We start from the raw sequence: 18,562 nt of genomic DNA on the forward strand, positions 1-18,562 counted from the left end.
TAATTTCTGGTTCGTCATCTAGTTTGACCAGTATATGCAGTTGAAGTCAAAATTATTAGCCACACTGTGATTTTTTTTTCTTTTTCAAACATTTCCTAAATTATGTTTAACAGAGCTACTTTTTTTTTTTTTACAGTAGTTCCTATAATATTACTTGCTTTTTAAATTTTTTAAAAAACATTAAGGACGATTTTCTTAGCACCCTTTTTTTGATTGTCTACAGAACAAACCATCGTCATACAATGATTTGCCTAATTACTCTAACTTGCCTAATTAACCTAGTAGAGCCTTTAAAATCGCACTTAAAGCTGAATACTTGTAAGTATCCTAAAATATCTAGTGAAATACTATGTATCGTCATCATAACAAAGATAAAAAAATCTGTTATTAGAAATGAGTTATTAAAACTCTTATGTTTAAAAAGGTGTTAAAAAATCTTTGAATTAAACAGAAATTGGGGAAAAAATAAACAGGGAGTCCAATTATTCAGGAGGGCTAATAATTCTGGCTTCAATGGTATATACACACAAACGTGGACAAAATTGTTGGTACTCTTTTACTGAAGAAAGCAAAAATACAGTGGTCACTGAAATAACTCAAAACTGAAAAAGTAATGATTAAATGACTGAAAATAAACTATTATAAAGTCAAAAAATAAAATTAAATCATATATTGCTTTTAAATGGTGGTTCAACAAAGCATTAAAAAAGGCAAACTAATGAAGCTGGCAGGGATCAAATTGAAGGGTACCTACAATTTTGTCCACGTCTGTATACAGTATGTATATGCTATTGTGGAAGCTAATATACCCTTTGTTAAAGAGACAGTTCACCCAAAATTTCTGTCAACACCTAATCACACTAACTTCCATAATATTAGTTTTTCCTTCAATAGAAGTCAGAGGCTACTAGAAACTCTATTGATTTGTTCTTTGTGTTCAACAGAAGAAAGAAAACGATTTGGAACAGTTTGAAAGTGAGTAAATAATAAGAGAATTTTTTTGATTTTTTTTTCTGTAATAAAACTATATATTACATTACAGTATATATTATGGTAGCTTCCAAAATAAATACACTGGTCAAATACCAGATGTGTTACTTTGGTGTTGAATTAATTGCTAAAATATGGGTGGAATAATGTTATCATTATCATTCAGTGTGATAGATAGCTTTATAAAAAAACTAAACATGTTTATTCTGACTTAAAATACACAAGGAATATTGCACTAAATGTTATTATATTTTTAATTATTAAACTTTTTTTTGCTGAAACATACAGTTTAAGTCAGAATTATAAGCCCCCTTTTGAATTTTTTGCCCCTTAAAGCTATTTTTTTTATATCGTTACACAATAACTTGCCTAATTACCCTAACCTGCCTAGTTAACATAATTAACCTAGTTTAAAAGAGTCTTGAAAAATATCTAGTCAAATATTATTTACTGTCATCATGACAAAGATAAAATAAATCAGTTATTAGATATTAGAAATGAGTTATTAAAACTATTAGGTTTAGAAATGTGTTGAAAAAAAATCTCTCTGTTAAACAGCAATTGGGGAAAAAAATAAACAGGGCGGGAGGGGGGGTGGGGGGTAATAATTTAGGGGGGCTAATAATTCTGACTTTAATTGTATGTAAAACCTAGTGATGTGAAGGATAGTGACAAAGTGTTCAAAAATAAAAAGAAAACTGATTAATAATTTGGTTTGGAATCCTTAAACTCTTTTAACAGAGTTTCAGCAGGACTCTCCAAGTCAAACTTAAGACTTTTTCAGACATTTTTAAGACCATTATGAATTACATTTTTAGACTTATACAGAGCTAAACACTAAGGATTTTTTCTAGAAGGCCACTTAGACCAGAGACTTTTTTTATTTACCTTATCAAAACAATTCAAATGAGTTGTTTTTCACCACACATTTTAAATGCATCAAAACAACTCTAGTTGGTTACGTACACAATTTTTTTCTTTTCTTTTAAAAATGGACAAGCTTTAAAAACTTTAATGAAGTAAATGTATACACAGCTTTCCAACTCAGTGTCCTCGCCACATGTGGTCTAGTTTTTTAAACAATTGTTATTGTAAGGAAAATAATTAAACCATATTGATAAAAAGAGTTATAAATAAAAGATGATAAAAGAGTTATTGATAAGGATTCATAGATTGATTGATATGGACTGTTGGTGATTGGGCAGGATGTTGGATAGCTGTACATAAAGATAAGAAAATTGAGACCCATTTAAAATTATGCAAAACCTACAAAACTATATTTCAGTAAATTACATTTCAGTTAAGACATTTAGGTGGCATAGTGGCTCAGTGGTTAGCACTGTCGACTCACAGCATGAAGGTTGCTGGTTTGATTCCTGGCTGGGCCAGTTGGCATTTCTGTTTGAAGTTTGCATGTTCTCCCCGTGTTCACGTGGGTTTCCTCCAGGTGCTCCGGTTCCCCCCACAGTACAAAGACATCCGCTATAGGTAAATTGGGTAAACTAAATTGGCCATAGTGTATGAGTGTAAATGGGTGTTTCCCAGTACTGGGTTGCAGCTAGAAGGGCATCCGCTGCGTAAAACATATGCCGGAATAGTTGGCGGTTCATTCCACTGTGGCGACCACTGAAATAGTGACTAAGCCAAAGGAAAATGATTGAATAAAGACATTTTAAGGCCTTAAATTTTGTTTTTGAAATTTAAGACATTTTAAGACCCTCCGGTCACCCTGTTTAATGTGTCTGACTTAACAGTTATATAAATATATATAATTTATGTATATATATATATATATATATATATATATATATATATATATATATATATATATATATATATATATATATGTATATAGTTATATAAACTACTGTTACACTGAATGACATTTTAGTGTGTAAAAATGTATCATAATCATAAAAAAATCAAAGCTGTGCAACACTTTCAGTGTTTTTCTGTTTAAAACATTTGATTTTTCCTTCTTTGACGCATGTACAGAATCTTTGAACTGAGTACTTTGGTAAGCGATCAGCTATTGACTTACATGACATTTATTACTAGCACAGTGTTCTGTCGATTTGTCCAACCTCTCATTCAAAAAGCAGGTAGCACATTTTGATGACGCAATATGCTACCCATAAGATTTTGCTTCCAGTGTAAATTTTAATATGGAGTAGTGTGATACGAAGCTTTAATAATCGCCCTAACCTACCTAATCCCTAACCCCAACCTCAGAACCATTCAAATACAGTGTTGTAGCATAGTCTGATGGGTAGGATAAAATGTCAGGACACCGGATGCAATAATAAGACTATTCGGAATTCAATATTTGGCCTTAAGGATGAGATTTAAATAATTTTTCAAGTCAAACTTACATCACGCCACAAATACCAATTTTATTTACACTAAAAAAGAAACCTTTTAGTTTATGTAAAGCAGATTTATCCAACTGTCTAGTGTCATCTAGTGGTGAAATGATGCACTCCAACTAATTAAGAGCGAGACAAAAGAAACGTGTTGGCTTATTTATTTCTGAGTCCATTATCTGACAGTCTGTTTAGCAGCATAGGAAGGTCTTGAGGTATTTTCTAATATTCATTTGCAGGTCATTCAGCGTAACATTCACTCACATAGAAATTCATAATACAAACCACGCATCCATCCATCCTTACACACATACATGCATACATACAGATCCGTCCTCCGACAGTAAGCTTCAGACGTTTTCACCATCCTGTGCATAAAGTCTATGGCAAATACATGGCAGTGAGCCTGTGCTTCTGGAGGAGTTTAAGGCAGACTCCCTCAGTGAAGAAGCTTTGGCTGATGGGAGAAAAAAAAAGAAAGAAGAGCAGATGGTCAGGAAAGGGATCTAAACTGAGAGCTGAGACTCAACCACTGTGCTGAAATGAAACCTTGATGATTCATCCTCAACAGAATATCAATCTGTGACTTCCTAGACTTGTTGTTTCTCTCCGGCATGGTGTATTTTTATCCTTGAAGTGTTTAAAAAGTAAAGCTGTGCTGGTTTTCTTTTCTGTGCTGGTTTTCTTTTCAGTAACTTCAATGCGAGATGCTTGAACAATACTTGAAAACACACACTACAATCTCTGAAATGTGCAATGAATTTGAATCATAGATGTATTTTATTAAAAGCAGTTACACTCTGGGTAGTTAATACATTAATTCAAGTAATAAATAGTAACATCCATGTCTGAATTTGTAAATGACGTAGTTTTAATTTGTCACCTTTTTATTTATTCATTTTTCCACAGAATTGCATTGTATTTATTAAAGGGCACCTATGATGAAAATCAACTTGTGTAAGCTGTTTGGACAGAACTGTGTGTAGGTATAGTGTGTCCACAGTCATATTGGAGTGATGAAAAACCCAACAAGTCACTTTTTAAATTTCCTGACACTAAAATAGGACCCAAATCCCAGTGATTTTGAGGCCCACCGCAACATGACGTAGGAGTGCGGTTCTCCCAGCCCACCGAATTGATTGACAGGTGCAATCTTTCTGTAATAACATATATACACACGTCCACAGAACTTTTATTGCAAATAAACTGGGATTCAAATATTTGTTGCAAACGTTTTATACGTTTGAAGTGTTTTTAAAACAGAGCATGTTTGTAATTAAGACATTAAAATAAAGTAAAATTGTTAATTATTAACCGCTGTAATCACCATGGCCTAAAGGTGGGCGATATGACCTAAAATTAATATCACGGTATTTTTCATCTTTTGAACGGTGACGGTATAATATCATGGTATTACTTTAAATAGCAAAATAATATACATCTCAAGGAAGAACAGACAAAAGAAAGTCTCACTTCTATCACTCTTTAAAAGTTTCGGTTTGGGTCATTTTAAATGCTCAGTCTCGTTATGAGCTGATCTTCATTTCTCTGTGTTTCTGGAATAAAGCAGGCGAGTCAGCCGCACCAATTTATAAGCAGACAGAGCAGGATTCTCATGATGACCACCGGCGCAATACCGCTCTTTGTTATGAGCTGTAGTTTCAGTGTAAACTTAGTAAAGGCGAGTTTCTTTGGCTAAGATGTCTACAGTGTTAGATTTTATATTTAGCGGACATTTGCGCTGAACACGCGGTGAATGCAACGCATCAAGATTCAGGCACCTTCTCCGAAAACACTCGATTGATCTCAGCTGGCGGATCAACATTTACCTCATGTCATGATCGCTGTCATCTGCGCTATTATTATTATTATAACTTTAGGTGAGGTTTGCAAACCTGTGCACTTTTCACTTTTCAGCCGTTTGCATTTCCTGCAGTAACAAAAGCTCCCTGTTATCTGACAGCGGGAAGCGTTGAGTGATTGACAGCTAATATGAACCAATACAGCGGCAGGGTAGAGCGATTCAGCAAGTTTTTAGAGAAAATCAAATCAGATTGCACTACAACCATTATATTCAGTCGCACAAATGCTCCCAAATATATTATGAGGGCGCATAGATTACATTTCGGGCGCTCATGCAACCAAAATGGTTGCAATTTCGAGCCCTGTAGTATAAGGACAGGAATTCAGACCACAACTGAACGTTTGAAGAAAATTGAATGCCTTATTATTTAGAATTAGCTATTATTGATGTAAATGCAGCTGTTTAAGGTGCATAATTGATTTATTACGGTATTGACGGTATTAGAAAATCCATGTCGTGGCGCAATGTCACACCGGTGATGACTATGACACCGGTGTACCGCCCACCCCTACCATGGCCGCATGGTGTCAGTAATCGCTAATATGCGCGTATTTTTGACTAATGAGATGTATTTCAGCTTCATCAGTGTCTGTCTCTATCACTGACTGCTGTTTATCTGACGTGACACAAAAGAAGCAAACATGCACATGGCAACAGTGGGTGGGGAGAAGCAGCTCATTTGCATTTAAAGCCACAGGCTACAAAAACAGCTACAATGTACTCAGACACCAAAATGTGCAGATTCTAGAGGCTATAATAAATAATCTGATAGGTATTTTGAGCTGAAACTTTACAGAAACATTCTGGAGACACCACAGGCTTATCATACATCTTGTAAAAGAGGTAAAATAGGTGACCTTTAAAATATTTTAAATAATATATTATGAAATGCTGCCTTAAGAATATTTTAAATGATCTATATAAAAGTTGGTTAGCAACTCTTGACTTTAAACGAAACAAATTTGCAGATGTAAGTTCATTGGCTGGCAAATGAGAGAACAATGGTATAAATGACAAATAATTATTTTTGATTTTAACCAAAAACCAAAACTGAACGATAAAATTGAAACATTCTGAGAAAGTTGATCATTTATAACCAATCTAATTCCAAGATAACATCAGTCAATGAAATAAACAATGAAACGTGTCAGAAATGACAAGAAACTGTGATTACCGTACCTTCTGTGGAGCCAGTTTCTTTGTTAGACTGTGGGAGGTTGATCCGGGTCTGCCATCCCCACCCCAGGACACCAGGCCGGAGTGAGTTTGGGAGAGGGGCGAGAGGATATTGGCTTTAGGAGCACATGAACTGTTTTTGGGTGGAGAGGCACCGCTGGTCTTGCGCTTTCTGCCTTTAAGCTCAAACCCATCAGCCCTATGACTGAGCCCTGAGGAACCTCCCCTTTCACACTCAGGAGAGGGAGAGGAGGCGGAAATGAGGGCGGGGTTTTGCATAACCCGCCCCTTAGTTTCAGGTGGGCGTGTCTTGCTGCTGGATGGGTGTGTCCCATTGAACAGTCCATGTGGTGAGGAAATCAAGGAGGACTGGTGGTCCCTTTGGTGTGGGACGAACAGGATTTTGGACTGTCCAGCTGAGTCCTTGTCCTCTTTGGGAGATTTCCTCCGCTTGCTGGCTGTTGGACTGTCTGTCTGGAGCTCCCTGAAACTGGTCTGTAAACTGGCCTGTTTGCTGGTCTGACGTGGCCGGGCAGGGCCTGAGGCTGACTGGGCTTTTGTTGGTCGTTTGGAGGAGGCTTTTAGGTTTGCGGGCTCTGATTGTCCTGAGGTGCTTGTCCTGAGAGTAGAGGCAATGTGGATGGGCGCTGAGCTGCGCGTGGAATCATGGGAATTGTAGGTGACTTGCTGTTGATTAGAACATAGTTCTGACACCTGAGGGAGTTTCCTGCAGATAGAAGATGAAAGATAAAGATACATTCCTGCATACACATATTTAGAAGCTTCCGGTTTTTGAAATTAGACTGTCGAAATTTTTAACTATATTAAAACAAATAATTAATAAATATAAACAATTAATTATTAGCAATCTATTGATGCCATTTTTGAAAATGTGTGTATATTTGGTTTAAATATTACTTGTTTACACAGTGGCTCAGTGGTTAGCACTGCTTCTCACAGCAAGAAGGTCACTAGGTCAAGTCCTGGTTGAACCAGAAGGCCTTTCTGTGTAGAGTTTGCAAGTTTTCTCCAAGTTTGCTCTGGTTTCCCCCACAGTCTTTAGACAATGGAAGTGGACCAAATCTTTTCATAAAGTTTGTCCTAAATCTATTCAACACACATTCTTGTCTTGGGAGGATTTTGGAAAATGTGATATGCTCGGCTCCACAGCAAATGTTGACTCAGAAAAAAACTAAATTGGCCATAGTGTATGAAGGTTTCCCAGCCCTGGGGGTTTACAAGTTAGTGTACTTCCACTGAAAAAGCAGAAGGAAAGTGAGTATTGTTTGTGTTTTGTTCAATTTGTTAATTGTAGACATCATAAGGGTGTGTTAAAAGGGGCTGCATTAAGCTGGAAGAAGGGGAGTGGGTCCTAATTATATGTTAACCAATTAAATATGGGACATTCTACCAGAAACGTACATTTTCACTTGACCTCCAACATGACCTTTAAACTTGTCATCCTCAAAAAATCATACAAAAGAAGCACTATGTTGGTGAAAGTTACTTTTGAAAGTAGTGCTTTACAATATTGAGTTACACCCCTCATAAAGTAACTAATTGCGTTACTTAGCTACTTTTTATGGAAAGTAATGCGTTTTATTACTTTTGCGTTACTTTTCCTTACCTGGCTGAGGTTTGGTCTCTTTCAGATCTTGCAGGTGTTTTTTTCACCCATTTTATCTAGAAGTTCTGCATTCAACAACCAACTATATAACCTACACCTTCACTTTCCTTTTAAAAAATGTAGGATAAAAGTATATTTTTAAGAACTTTCTGAGCTCAGAGCTGTACATGCTGTATATACAGATTAAAGAAAGCATGTAAAGTAATGTGTTTGTTATTTTTGTAAGTTTTTTTGTGTTATTAGTTAAGTAAATTCAATGTCCAGTGAGAATAAAGATTGCAATAAAAAAAATTTCATAACAAAATGAACAGTAAGACAATAAAAAATATCCCAAAATCAAAATAAATCTTTGAGCTTTATATATTGAATAAATTGCTTAACGTGGCCATAAATGTTTAAATCATTTCCCAAAAGAAATAGTCTTACTATATTACAAAACATAGTCGCTTCTACAGTAGACTGTGGCTGCTTCTCCTCAACAATAAAAGCAATAGCACTTTTTTTGTTTAGTCGAATTAATTGTTTTACCTGGAGAACGTGAACTGATGTCAATCATTTGTTGTTTAGCTGGAGGTGGGGTGCGGGTGTAGTGCTTTGCATTAATTTTTGTTGTTGTTGATGTTGTGTTCTCGTAATGTAATGTTTGTCGTAATGTAGTCGAACAACAATATATGATTTCAACTGATTTGCATATCATATACACCCTGCATCGAATAAACGCTTTATTTTTTATTTAGATATAAATATAATTGACCTTTTTTAGTACTATTATCATTTCTTTAGTATTATTATTGATTTAACCTAAGAGTATGTAATTATTATCTGTACAGTACCATGTAATATGTTCTGTATAGTCCTGTTGTGTCTTGTTTTGTGTTGTTAATATAAAAAAAATATATATATAATAAAAATCTGAATTTGCAATATACATATTTTTTAATTAATCCTATTAATTAAAGCTAAAAATATAATTGTACCAATACATTTTTTTTAAAAGAACTAAAAGGAAATGTATATATTAGATGAAAGTTTTAACTGATATATAATACTTATATTTACCTTTATATTATAAGCCAACAAACATACAATAATACTAAAATAATATAAGGCTAATTCAAAATATGTATTCATTTGTAGCATTTTTCTTCATGAATGTATGCTGCTAATATATCAGTAACTAAAAATATTTTGCATTGAATAATGTTACTACAAAGGTAGATGTTTGTTCATTGGTATTTGTTCTGCTTTCCATTTCCATAGTTTTATAAATGTTGGGAAGACCCAAAACACACATTGTGAATGTCACAAAGACACTAGTCTAGTGCTGTAAATCCTCTTACTTCCACAGATAAGTGCTGAGGTGCTGCTCCATCATGACACTAAAAGCTGACCGCAAGTGGAGCAACCGTCGGTCAAACGCCAACACGCTGCGACCAAGAACACGGGCCCCGAACGTGCAAAGCTAGGGAAACAAAAGGAAACAAACATTGTTTCATCTTTCTGCAAATGTTATATTAATAGGCAAATGTATTTTCTAAGACTTTTGTTGTGAACATCATCTTGCGTTAAGGACTTGTAAAACACCATTTCAAAACTCACGCCTAGAGGTTTGGGATGCAAGGTGCTTGCTGGGAGATGAGCAAACTCCTCACGGTTTTCCCCATCACTCTCTTCACTGGAAAGAGCAGCTGAGAGAGACTCCGCCTGTGTCTCCTCTGAGCGCATCACTTCCTCCTTCACCTCCACAACACCCTCTGATAGATTAACTGACCTGTAAACACACATTCAGAGAAATGCCTTTCATGTCATTGCGTGAAAGATTTGGTGTCCATTCATTGTAATTTACATTTCGTGTGCGCACAAGCGTGAGAACAAGCAGTTAAACATTTGACGTAATCTCAACTAAAAAAACGAAGAAAGGACACCTGTCCAACTGCTCTTTAACACATTTTTCTAATCAGCCAATCACACGGCAACAACTCAATGCATTTAGGCATGTAGACATGGTCAAGACGATCTGCTGCAGTTCAAACCGAGCATCAGAATGGTTGTTGGTGCCAGGCGGGCAGAGGGTTTACAGAGAATGGAAAAAATATATATACAGTGAGCGGCAGTTCTGTGGGCAGAAATGCCTTGTTGATGCCAGGTGTCAGAGGAGAATGGCCAGACTGGTTTTAGCTGATAGAAATGCAACAGTAACTCAAATAACTACTCGTTACAACCGAGGTATGGAGAAGGGCTTTGTTTTTGAACGCACAACATCTTGAACCTTGAAGCAGATAGGCTACAGCAGCAGAAGACCACACCGGGTGCCACTTCTGCCAGCTAAGACCAGTAAACTGAGGCTACAATTCGCACAGGCTCACCAAAATTGGACAATAGAAGATTGGAAAAACATTGCCTGGTCTGATGAGTCTCGAATTCTGCTGCCACAAAAGATTAAGGCAGGTCTGAAGGCAAAAGGGGATCCAACCTGATACTTATAAGGTGTACCTAATAAAGCGGCCGGTGAGTCTATATTGAAATTAAACAAACTATTTTAAATCATTACGTGCCACTGCTAATGTATGTAGCATCTTTGTGAAGATTGTTGTAATTAAATTGCATTGGTCGCCTCTAATTAAGTGCAAACAGTTCAGTCTGTAATAAAGCAAATAATAGTTCATGTTCTGTTTATTTATTTTTTTAACTTTAAAAAGAAGGGGAATTGTTTTCAGAATTGGTATGGTTTTCTTATTTATATATGCTTGTAAAAAAAAGAAACGGCAATCGGAATCACACGTGAATAATCATGATCAGTGCAAGACTACTCCATATACAGTCTTTTCTAGCAGAATTATTTTTAAATCACAGAAAGCAGCAGATCTACAGACCTGAGAATAGAAGAGTTAGTGATTTGGCATTTGTAGTGCAGAGGCCCAGTCTGTGGCGCAGGGGTCTCATGGTTGACAGACCCTCCGTCGGGAATCTCTCTGGGCAGAGGCGGTCGCTCTCGAGGCTTTGAGCTCATCTTCAGCTCCATTACAAGCTGGTCAAAGGGTTTACGCCTCCCTACTACCTGCCGGCGCTGATGGATGGAATGAATCTAAGGTGACGGAGATACATGGAAACAACAGATAGAGTTTAAAGCTCCTGTTCAACAGCACTCGAATGTGTATGCGAGCCTTTGATTCAGTATATTGACTATATGCTCACATTACAGGTCAGCAGTCTGGTGCACACTTTCTTTCTCTCAGGATCCATCACCCCGCAGTGCTTGTTCACGTCACATTCTTTCTCTGAAATGACAATTTAAAAAATGGCATCAACCAGAGGAAACAAAGAAGAATTCCCATTGTGTTTATGCAGTAAGTAAAATACTACTTGCAAATATTTATGCATTTTCTGTGGGTTTAAACCATATTAATGGTTGTTTTAATTCAACGCATAAATATATGAATACATATCAATAAAAAAATATGTAAATAAAAAGGTTGCTTTTGATCTATTCATCAAAGATTACTGAAATAGAAGATGTGGTTTCCTCAAAATAAAACAATGGATAATAATAATAAAAATAATAATAATAAAAGTTTTGTAACAAGCCAATCATCAAAAATAAATAAAAAACATTTAAATAAAATACACAAAACTATTAAGATAGAAAGTAGATATTTTGGCTAGTTTTCACAACATTAAATAACAATGCTGTTTATATTATATTTCAAACATATAAGTCTTGCTGAGCATTAAAGACTTTCAAAAACATTGAAAAAGATTAAAAATGTGTTTTAATATGTTTTTGAAAGTCTCGACAGCAATCAATCAGTAAAAACAACTAAACTGATCATTGAAATCCAAACAACATTAATTTATCTCCATTACCGCTCGGATGAGGAAATTTAAAAGCAATCAAATACTCTTAATGGTCAAATAAAAGTGAATTAAAATAAACCACAATATTTACAATGTTTACTAGGGCTGCACAATATTGTAAAAAATTACGATATTGTAATTCTGCGATATGAATATAATTTCACAATATGACTTAAGTGACTGTTTGGAAAGGTTTGAGATTGATTGGGATGATTTTGTAGGAGAGAGAATCTGCATAAAATATACAAACATATATCAAAGTAAACAAGTTAAAGCACAGATGAAAACAACAGAATAAAGATAAAAACGAAATAAACAGCGCTTTATGGTTTTCGGTGGAATCTGACAATATTGAGCTACAGAAGTTCATATCTAAAATAACGCCGTACAGTAGGGATGAAACTATTCAGATGGCTCACAATTCGATTTGATTCACGACACTAATCTCACAAAACAATTTAGTCAAGATTTTTTTACAAATTTATTTGAAACAAATTTTCTGCAAATAATATATTGTGCTATTTTAAAAACAAATTCCAAAAAAAGTAAATAAATAAATAATAATACAAACTCAAGAAGACTAATTCATATAAACATCTAAAACTGACTGTGCTGGAATTTAAGATTTTTAAAAAGAAATATCAGCATATCTATGTTTTCTGGCATACGATGAGGTCTTTGCACATTTACATTGTCCCCTGCTGAAAAAAAAACTCTTTTACTGAGGATTGAGAAGGCTGGCGTGAAGAGGTAAGCCTTTCCTAAACCAGAGAGCATTGTGTACAGTGGTGGTCAATGGACCCTCTGATCCAGGGGCTTGGACACTCCCATAAACTGATTATAAAACTACTAATTTTATGGTAGGATAGAGACAGGAGTTATGAAGATGAAGAATTAATATCACTTGTATAGTTAATTAGTATAAGTGTGATGCACTTAAGAAGAGATAATCTTGAACATTATAAAATATTCAATAATAGGCAAATTATTAAATTATGCATGAACTAAGTTGAAAAGGAGAAGGCAAAAATAATCTAATACTTGCTTCTGTAACAGAATAACTTTCTCTTTCAGTCTGAAAAACATCTTCCACTTTTGCTATGAAAACACTGATGCACCGTGTGATCTCCGTAGCACTCATAGGAGCAGGCAGAGCTGCAAATCATCTGGTCTGCTTGGATATAGACATCTGTGACAGTAGTTTTTCACTGTTCTGACCGTTTATGTGTATCATATTTGTTGTTCTGTTAGTGTAAGCAAACATCTTTTTGCAGTATTTGCACATAGGCTGAGTTTTGTCTCACGCACTTCACCGCTGTCATTTTACTCTGCCGCCCCACCTCTTGCTCACCACTCATGTGCAGGGAGTGGTGGAAAGATTACTGAAAAATCTTACTTAAGTAAAAGTACCACTACTTGCCTAAAAATGTAGTACAAGTAGAGTAAAGGTATCTGTTGTAAATATTACTAAGTATGAGTAAAAAGTAGCCCTTTCAACAGTACTCCAGAGTAGTGAGTATTACGCTGTAAAAAGCTGATGCATTTACATGTAATTTTTGGATGTGTGTAAATGTAACATTCTGTAGTGCATTTAGTTATTGCCCAACAGGCACACAATGCCATAAGATGTTAATATTGGGTTAGATTTAGGTTGTGATGTCAGGTGACCAAAATTCAATGTCTAGCCAGCGTCTAAGGATAACGTTATTTTGATGTCCAATAAAGACTTCAAATGATGTTGATAAATCCAATATCTGACTGACGTCATAGTGGTAACATCCACACAACGTCAAGCTGTAACATCATTAAACGTTGATATTTGGTTGATTTTAGGTTTGACGTTGGACATTGATGTCAGCCTGACACTGGGTTCTGACGTCAACTCGATATTCATTTCTAAACAAAATGCAATGTCCCCATGACGTTGGGGTGCAATGTCAATCTGACGTTATATTGACATCCTATGCCTGCTGGGTGTTTAAGGCCATTTTAGTTATCATACAGTAAACATCCATCATCTTCTCATCAGTGGCATGCATCTAAACAGTCTCTGGGTCAATGTTTGTGATGATTTTGGACAACTTCTTAGACATTTTTATTGCTCCCAAAAAGTTTACAGCAACTATAAATCGCCCATGTTTTGAGGTAGCCCATTCATTGTGATGTACCTTCTGTGTGATTTGATTGGACAGGAATCACAGGACTGATTTTTCTAATCCCCATAGACAAGAAAAAAAATCAAGCAGTGACTGCAGGTTGAAGGAAAGTAGTGGAGTAAAAGTACCGATACTGTACTAAAAATGTACTCAAGGGAAAGTAAAAGTACACATTTTTAAAACTACTTAGTAAATTACAATTCCTGAGAAAAACTACTCAATTACAGTAATTTAAGTACGTGTAATTTGTTACTTTACACCACTGGTGGAGGTGAAGTGAGTTTGCGCCTATAAACACAGCGCCCCCTCTTTCTACAGGTTTTAATCATCACATATTCTAATCGATTTTCAACTGGCTCACAGTGAATCATTTCATCTCTACCATATATTCTTCAATTTTTATATAGTTAAACAATTAATCTTTGTTAACTTGATCATTTCTTGTGCCCAAATGGGTTTAAATTGCTTTAAATCTTAGTTGCAGGCCATAAAAACACATCCAAGCAAAAATCTTTTACAGATTATGGTTAAAATTCAGTGGCTCCACAAAATCTGTACTGAACTGTGGTTCCTGGTTAATTATAATCCCAACTTGACTATTGCAGAAGCGCACATTGCAATATCGATGCTGAAACAATATATTGTGCAGCCCTAACGTTTACTTGTTTTTTCAGCAAAACCATCACAGACTCGATTACAATTGTCTCAAACACTACACATACTTACAGACAGAAGACAATATGGTGTTATAATCTGCATCATAGACTTACTAAGAACTTTCTTGAAGGTTCTGCTGTATGTTCTTGGCCCATGTGGATCCAAACCCTTCTGTATTATTTGTTTTTCAGCAGACGGAAGTGCTTTTTTTGGTGGGGTGGGCAAATCTGAAGGTGATGAAGGCTTTACGTGGGGAACTTTATCCACTGGCTGAAGACTGAAATGTAAACAAGACAACAATGGAATAAACACTGGATGCACAAAATCAAGCTGAAATCATCTGTTCTTCGTTCTTTCTCACCTGGGCGCTTCCCTCTGTGGTTTGGGGCGTCCCTGGTGTGGAGAATGAGGTGGTGGGACTCGTGGAGGTCCAGCCCCCTGGTGCCTGCCATCTTGACCCTCACAGAGGCTGCCGTGCTGGGAGGATGGAGGTCTCCCCTGTTGGGGTCGGTCTGGAGAACAGTTGGATGGTGTGCCGTAGAGCTTGCTAAAAGGTCCATGTCGACGCTCACAATGCTTCTCAAACGCCTGAGGCTTCACCACCTGCCCACAGTGGCTGCAGACCACCAGGAAGAAGTCGTCATGTGCTGGGCAGTGGCCATATATCGACATGTCTGCGAGTGGAAGAGAAGGTGTTTACTTGTAATGTCAAGTTCTGTCAATCACAAGCCTATGAAACTCTTCCTCACCCTCTTTCTTGAGAGTCATGGTTTCCATCCGTTTCTTCACATTTTTGCTGCACTCTTCCAGAGAGGGCCCTGAATAGCAGTGAAATAAACAGATCATCAAAACAGGAAATGAAACACAATTTGGTTGTTTGTTTTTAGATAAGCATTTCTCTATAATTGAGACACAGTGAGTGTGTTCACCCTTTGAGGGAGAAAACTACAGTTTGCTTATTTTGGATAACGTGGAACTAAAATGTAAATGACACCATCTTAACACCATGCATAAAGCTATTGGAACAAGTCATGAGGACAAATTCACAACCTTGGTGTACACAAATTTTACATTTTCACTGCTGAAAACTCGCAAAGAGCTCATAAAATTATTTAAGGGGTCACAACATTTACAGAAATTCTTCTGATGTCCATCTTGTGACATCATATCCTGTTTTTTAGTTTAGAGGCATTTCAGTCAAACCCTTTGAAGGTTCACCCAAATATTAAAGTAAATAAAGAAAACAATTATTAGTCATTTAAAGGTCATGTTAATTTGGAAATTCAAGAAATTTTATTGGTTGGTTGAGAGAATAAATTCAGAAATTCTAAATCTTTTGGCTGTAATGCTTCAGTGTTGGAATTCTTGACTAATAATTGCAGTTAGTGGACTTTTAAAAAATTGCTATAATGAATTAATAAATAAAAGCTAGTATCAAACAGAATATACTGTATTTATAAGAGATGCTCCGATCAGGATTTTTGCAGCCGATACCGAGTACTGATTCCTTATCATTGTGATCAGCCGATACAAAGTTCTGATGCTTCAAGCTTTATATAACTTTACCATTGTATAAACATATTTTCCCTCTATGTATGAGATCTCACCTTACCTAAGAGGATAAATTAAGGTTGTCGCATACATATAATGGTCAGAAGCAGCTTTACAATAAAAAAAAAAAAAATACATAAAACAGGTAGAAAAAAAATTAAATAAAAAAAAATACAGACAATGCAATTTGGAAACATTGCTCAGTGCTCACGATTGTAGCACTGTGGATGTATAACCTGGGTTGTAAATTCGTAAACAAACTCTTCAATCGGTTAATGAGATCGGCCAGATCATGGAGTACCGATCGAGTTGTAAAATGTGATTATCGGCATAGTTAAAATTTTAGTAATCATTAAACATTTTGTTACATTTTTACTAAAATGTAATCAAAATAAATATAAAAAGTAATCTTTATAACAAGATATATCAGCATACATTTTATTATTTGATAATAAAATAACATGCAAGATTAAATTCATTGCAAGCAGGGGGTGAATGTATTGTGTGTAGGGGTTTCTAAGTCAGATAAGAATGATAAAAGAAATAAGGTATGAAATGAAACTTGTGAGTAAATTGGAAAAGAATATTTTGCAAAGAGATCAACACTGCGGTGGAAAACGTGAAGGTTTAGTGATGAATTTCAACCCACGATTGTGGTGCAGGTTTGCATGTTGCTGGCCTACACTTTTTCACCAATAGACTAGCTCATGGCCGGGTCTTTCCTTGGGCTTGCGGTCTTCAAAGTTTGCAGAAGCCAGAAAACACAGCCATCAAATGTCAGAGCAACAGTACTGAATGTTCCCATTTCTAATGGCCACAGCTCACTGCGTTCATTAATGTGGGTCATTTCCTGAATTACATAAACCATACACATGAAAACACCATTTTTTATTCATAATCAGTTTCTCAGATGAACAGAAGGAAAGAGGCCATTTGGGTGTGCTATATATTTATGTAATATTTTAAAGAAAAGTGAGAGCCGACGTTAGTTGGATGTGAAGATGCACATAGAGGCAGCGTTCATAGAGACTGCTATAGGAAACATCAGTCCAGCGTTTCAAACGGTCGAATAATGAGATGTTAGGGTCATAAAATGAACAATCATTAATCTGGGAGTGTGCAAATGGGTTGAGAGGTTTATTTCTGTTGATAGTTCTCTGGCCAGAGACTCGTCTCCACCTTCACTTCCCGTCGCGCTGGCTGTCAGATCACCAACTCAGCCGCATCTTCTGCATTTACGCCTCGAACCAGCACGACAACATTTATAACCAATTCAGTCACATCATCAAACCGTTTTCGAGTCTGTACTTTTTTTTAAAGAAAGGGGATATTTATCGGCTTAACTGAGCGCTAGGACCTGGGAGATTTTCCAAAAGTCGAGCGTGTGGGACTGCAACCCATACGGCGCTAGGACCCGGCGGGGCCTTTGTTTGGGTCTTGGTGTCCGGGGTTTGCTCTTTTCAAACAAATCCATTTCCTGTGCCCACTCGACGCAATTGAAAATCTAAGTATCGAGAGCTCGATGCTATTTTACTCACCGTCCGGCGTGGATATGTTAGCTTTGTCGATCCAAGCGGCCCAGCCTTGCCCTACATAGTCAAGGATGGAAATCCGCCGATCCAGGGCAGCCATTACCGTTTTAGCGCGTGCACGATCCGCCACCATCACGACGGGAGCGCATCAAGACGTCATCTTGCGCGCTCACGGCGGATTACCTTCTAGCTAGCGACTGGGAGTCCGACTCATTTCTAAGAGTCGGTTCATTTGAAATGTTCGACTCATAGAATCGATTCGCACGAACTTGTTCGGTGATTATTTTAAGTAGCAAACATATAGTGGCACATATTGTTTATATTTTTCTGTTGTTTAAAACTTTACTATTTTGGATGTGTTCAACTCATGTACAGTCCATTGAGAAAAAAAGATGAACAAATAAAAAGGGGTGTAAATTCGGATAATTTATTTTTATTTTTGCTATTGAAAGTGTCCCTAATCTTTGTTCCAATTTCACTGTTACGGTCATATGTCACAGTTCTTCATCTTAAGTAAAATCACACCACAATTAATTACAATAAAATGTTATGTTTACATGTACAAATCGAAGAAAAGTATAAATGCAAATAAAACTCAAGTGTTATTTTTTTCTTCTACTGTGACGTTTTGAAAGCACAAACTGTCAAGAAAAATAAACAGGTGCGTTTAAAAAGGTTTTCTACAGTTGTTTACTCAATTCAGTTCAATTCGATTCATGAACAAATTGTTCAAATATGTTTATAAATGATTCATTGAAAAGATCCGATTCTAAAGAGCAGTTCGTTGACAT

At 36.2% G+C, this 18,562-nt stretch overlaps 1 protein-coding gene across 1 annotated transcript; it reads right to left on the bottom strand.

Annotated features, from left to right (window-relative positions):
* Positions 1-3,498: 3,498 nt before the first annotated feature.
* Positions 3,499-17,912, bottom strand: atxn7l2b (ataxin 7-like 2b). The gene is made up of 10 exons (XM_056463600.1): positions 17,778-17,912; positions 15,438-15,506; positions 15,050-15,362; positions 14,802-14,965; positions 11,216-11,298; positions 10,894-11,105; positions 9,620-9,791; positions 9,361-9,482; positions 6,397-7,120; positions 3,499-3,810 (listed from the first exon to the last, which is right to left on the bottom strand). Exons 1-10 carry the CDS (start codon positions 17,902-17,904, stop codon positions 3,793-3,795), a joined length of 2,004 nt encoding a protein of 667 aa, XP_056319575.1. The 5' UTR covers positions 17,905-17,912; the 3' UTR covers positions 3,499-3,792.
* Positions 17,913-18,562: the final 650 nt, after the last annotated feature.

This window comes from Danio aesculapii, chromosome 8, assembly GCF_903798145.1.
Source record: "Danio aesculapii chromosome 8, fDanAes4.1, whole genome shotgun sequence".
Taxonomy (NCBI): domain Eukaryota; kingdom Metazoa; phylum Chordata; class Actinopteri; order Cypriniformes; family Danionidae; genus Danio; species Danio aesculapii.

Bases quoted from the DNA above. Each gene is read 5' to 3' on its own strand.
- atxn7l2b (XM_056463600.1), bottom strand. From the start codon at position 17,904: ATGGTGGCGGATCGTGCACGCGCTAAAACGGTAATGGCTGCCCTGGAT. The intron at 11,299-14,801 runs GTAAGTCTATGA...TTGTCATTTCAG, and splicing joins AACCTTCAAGAAAGTTCTTA to AGAAAGAATGTGACGTGAAC. The intron at 11,106-11,215 runs GTGAGCATATAG...CCGTCACCTTAG, and splicing joins CCAGACTGCTGACCTGTAAT to ATTCATTCCATCCATCAGCG.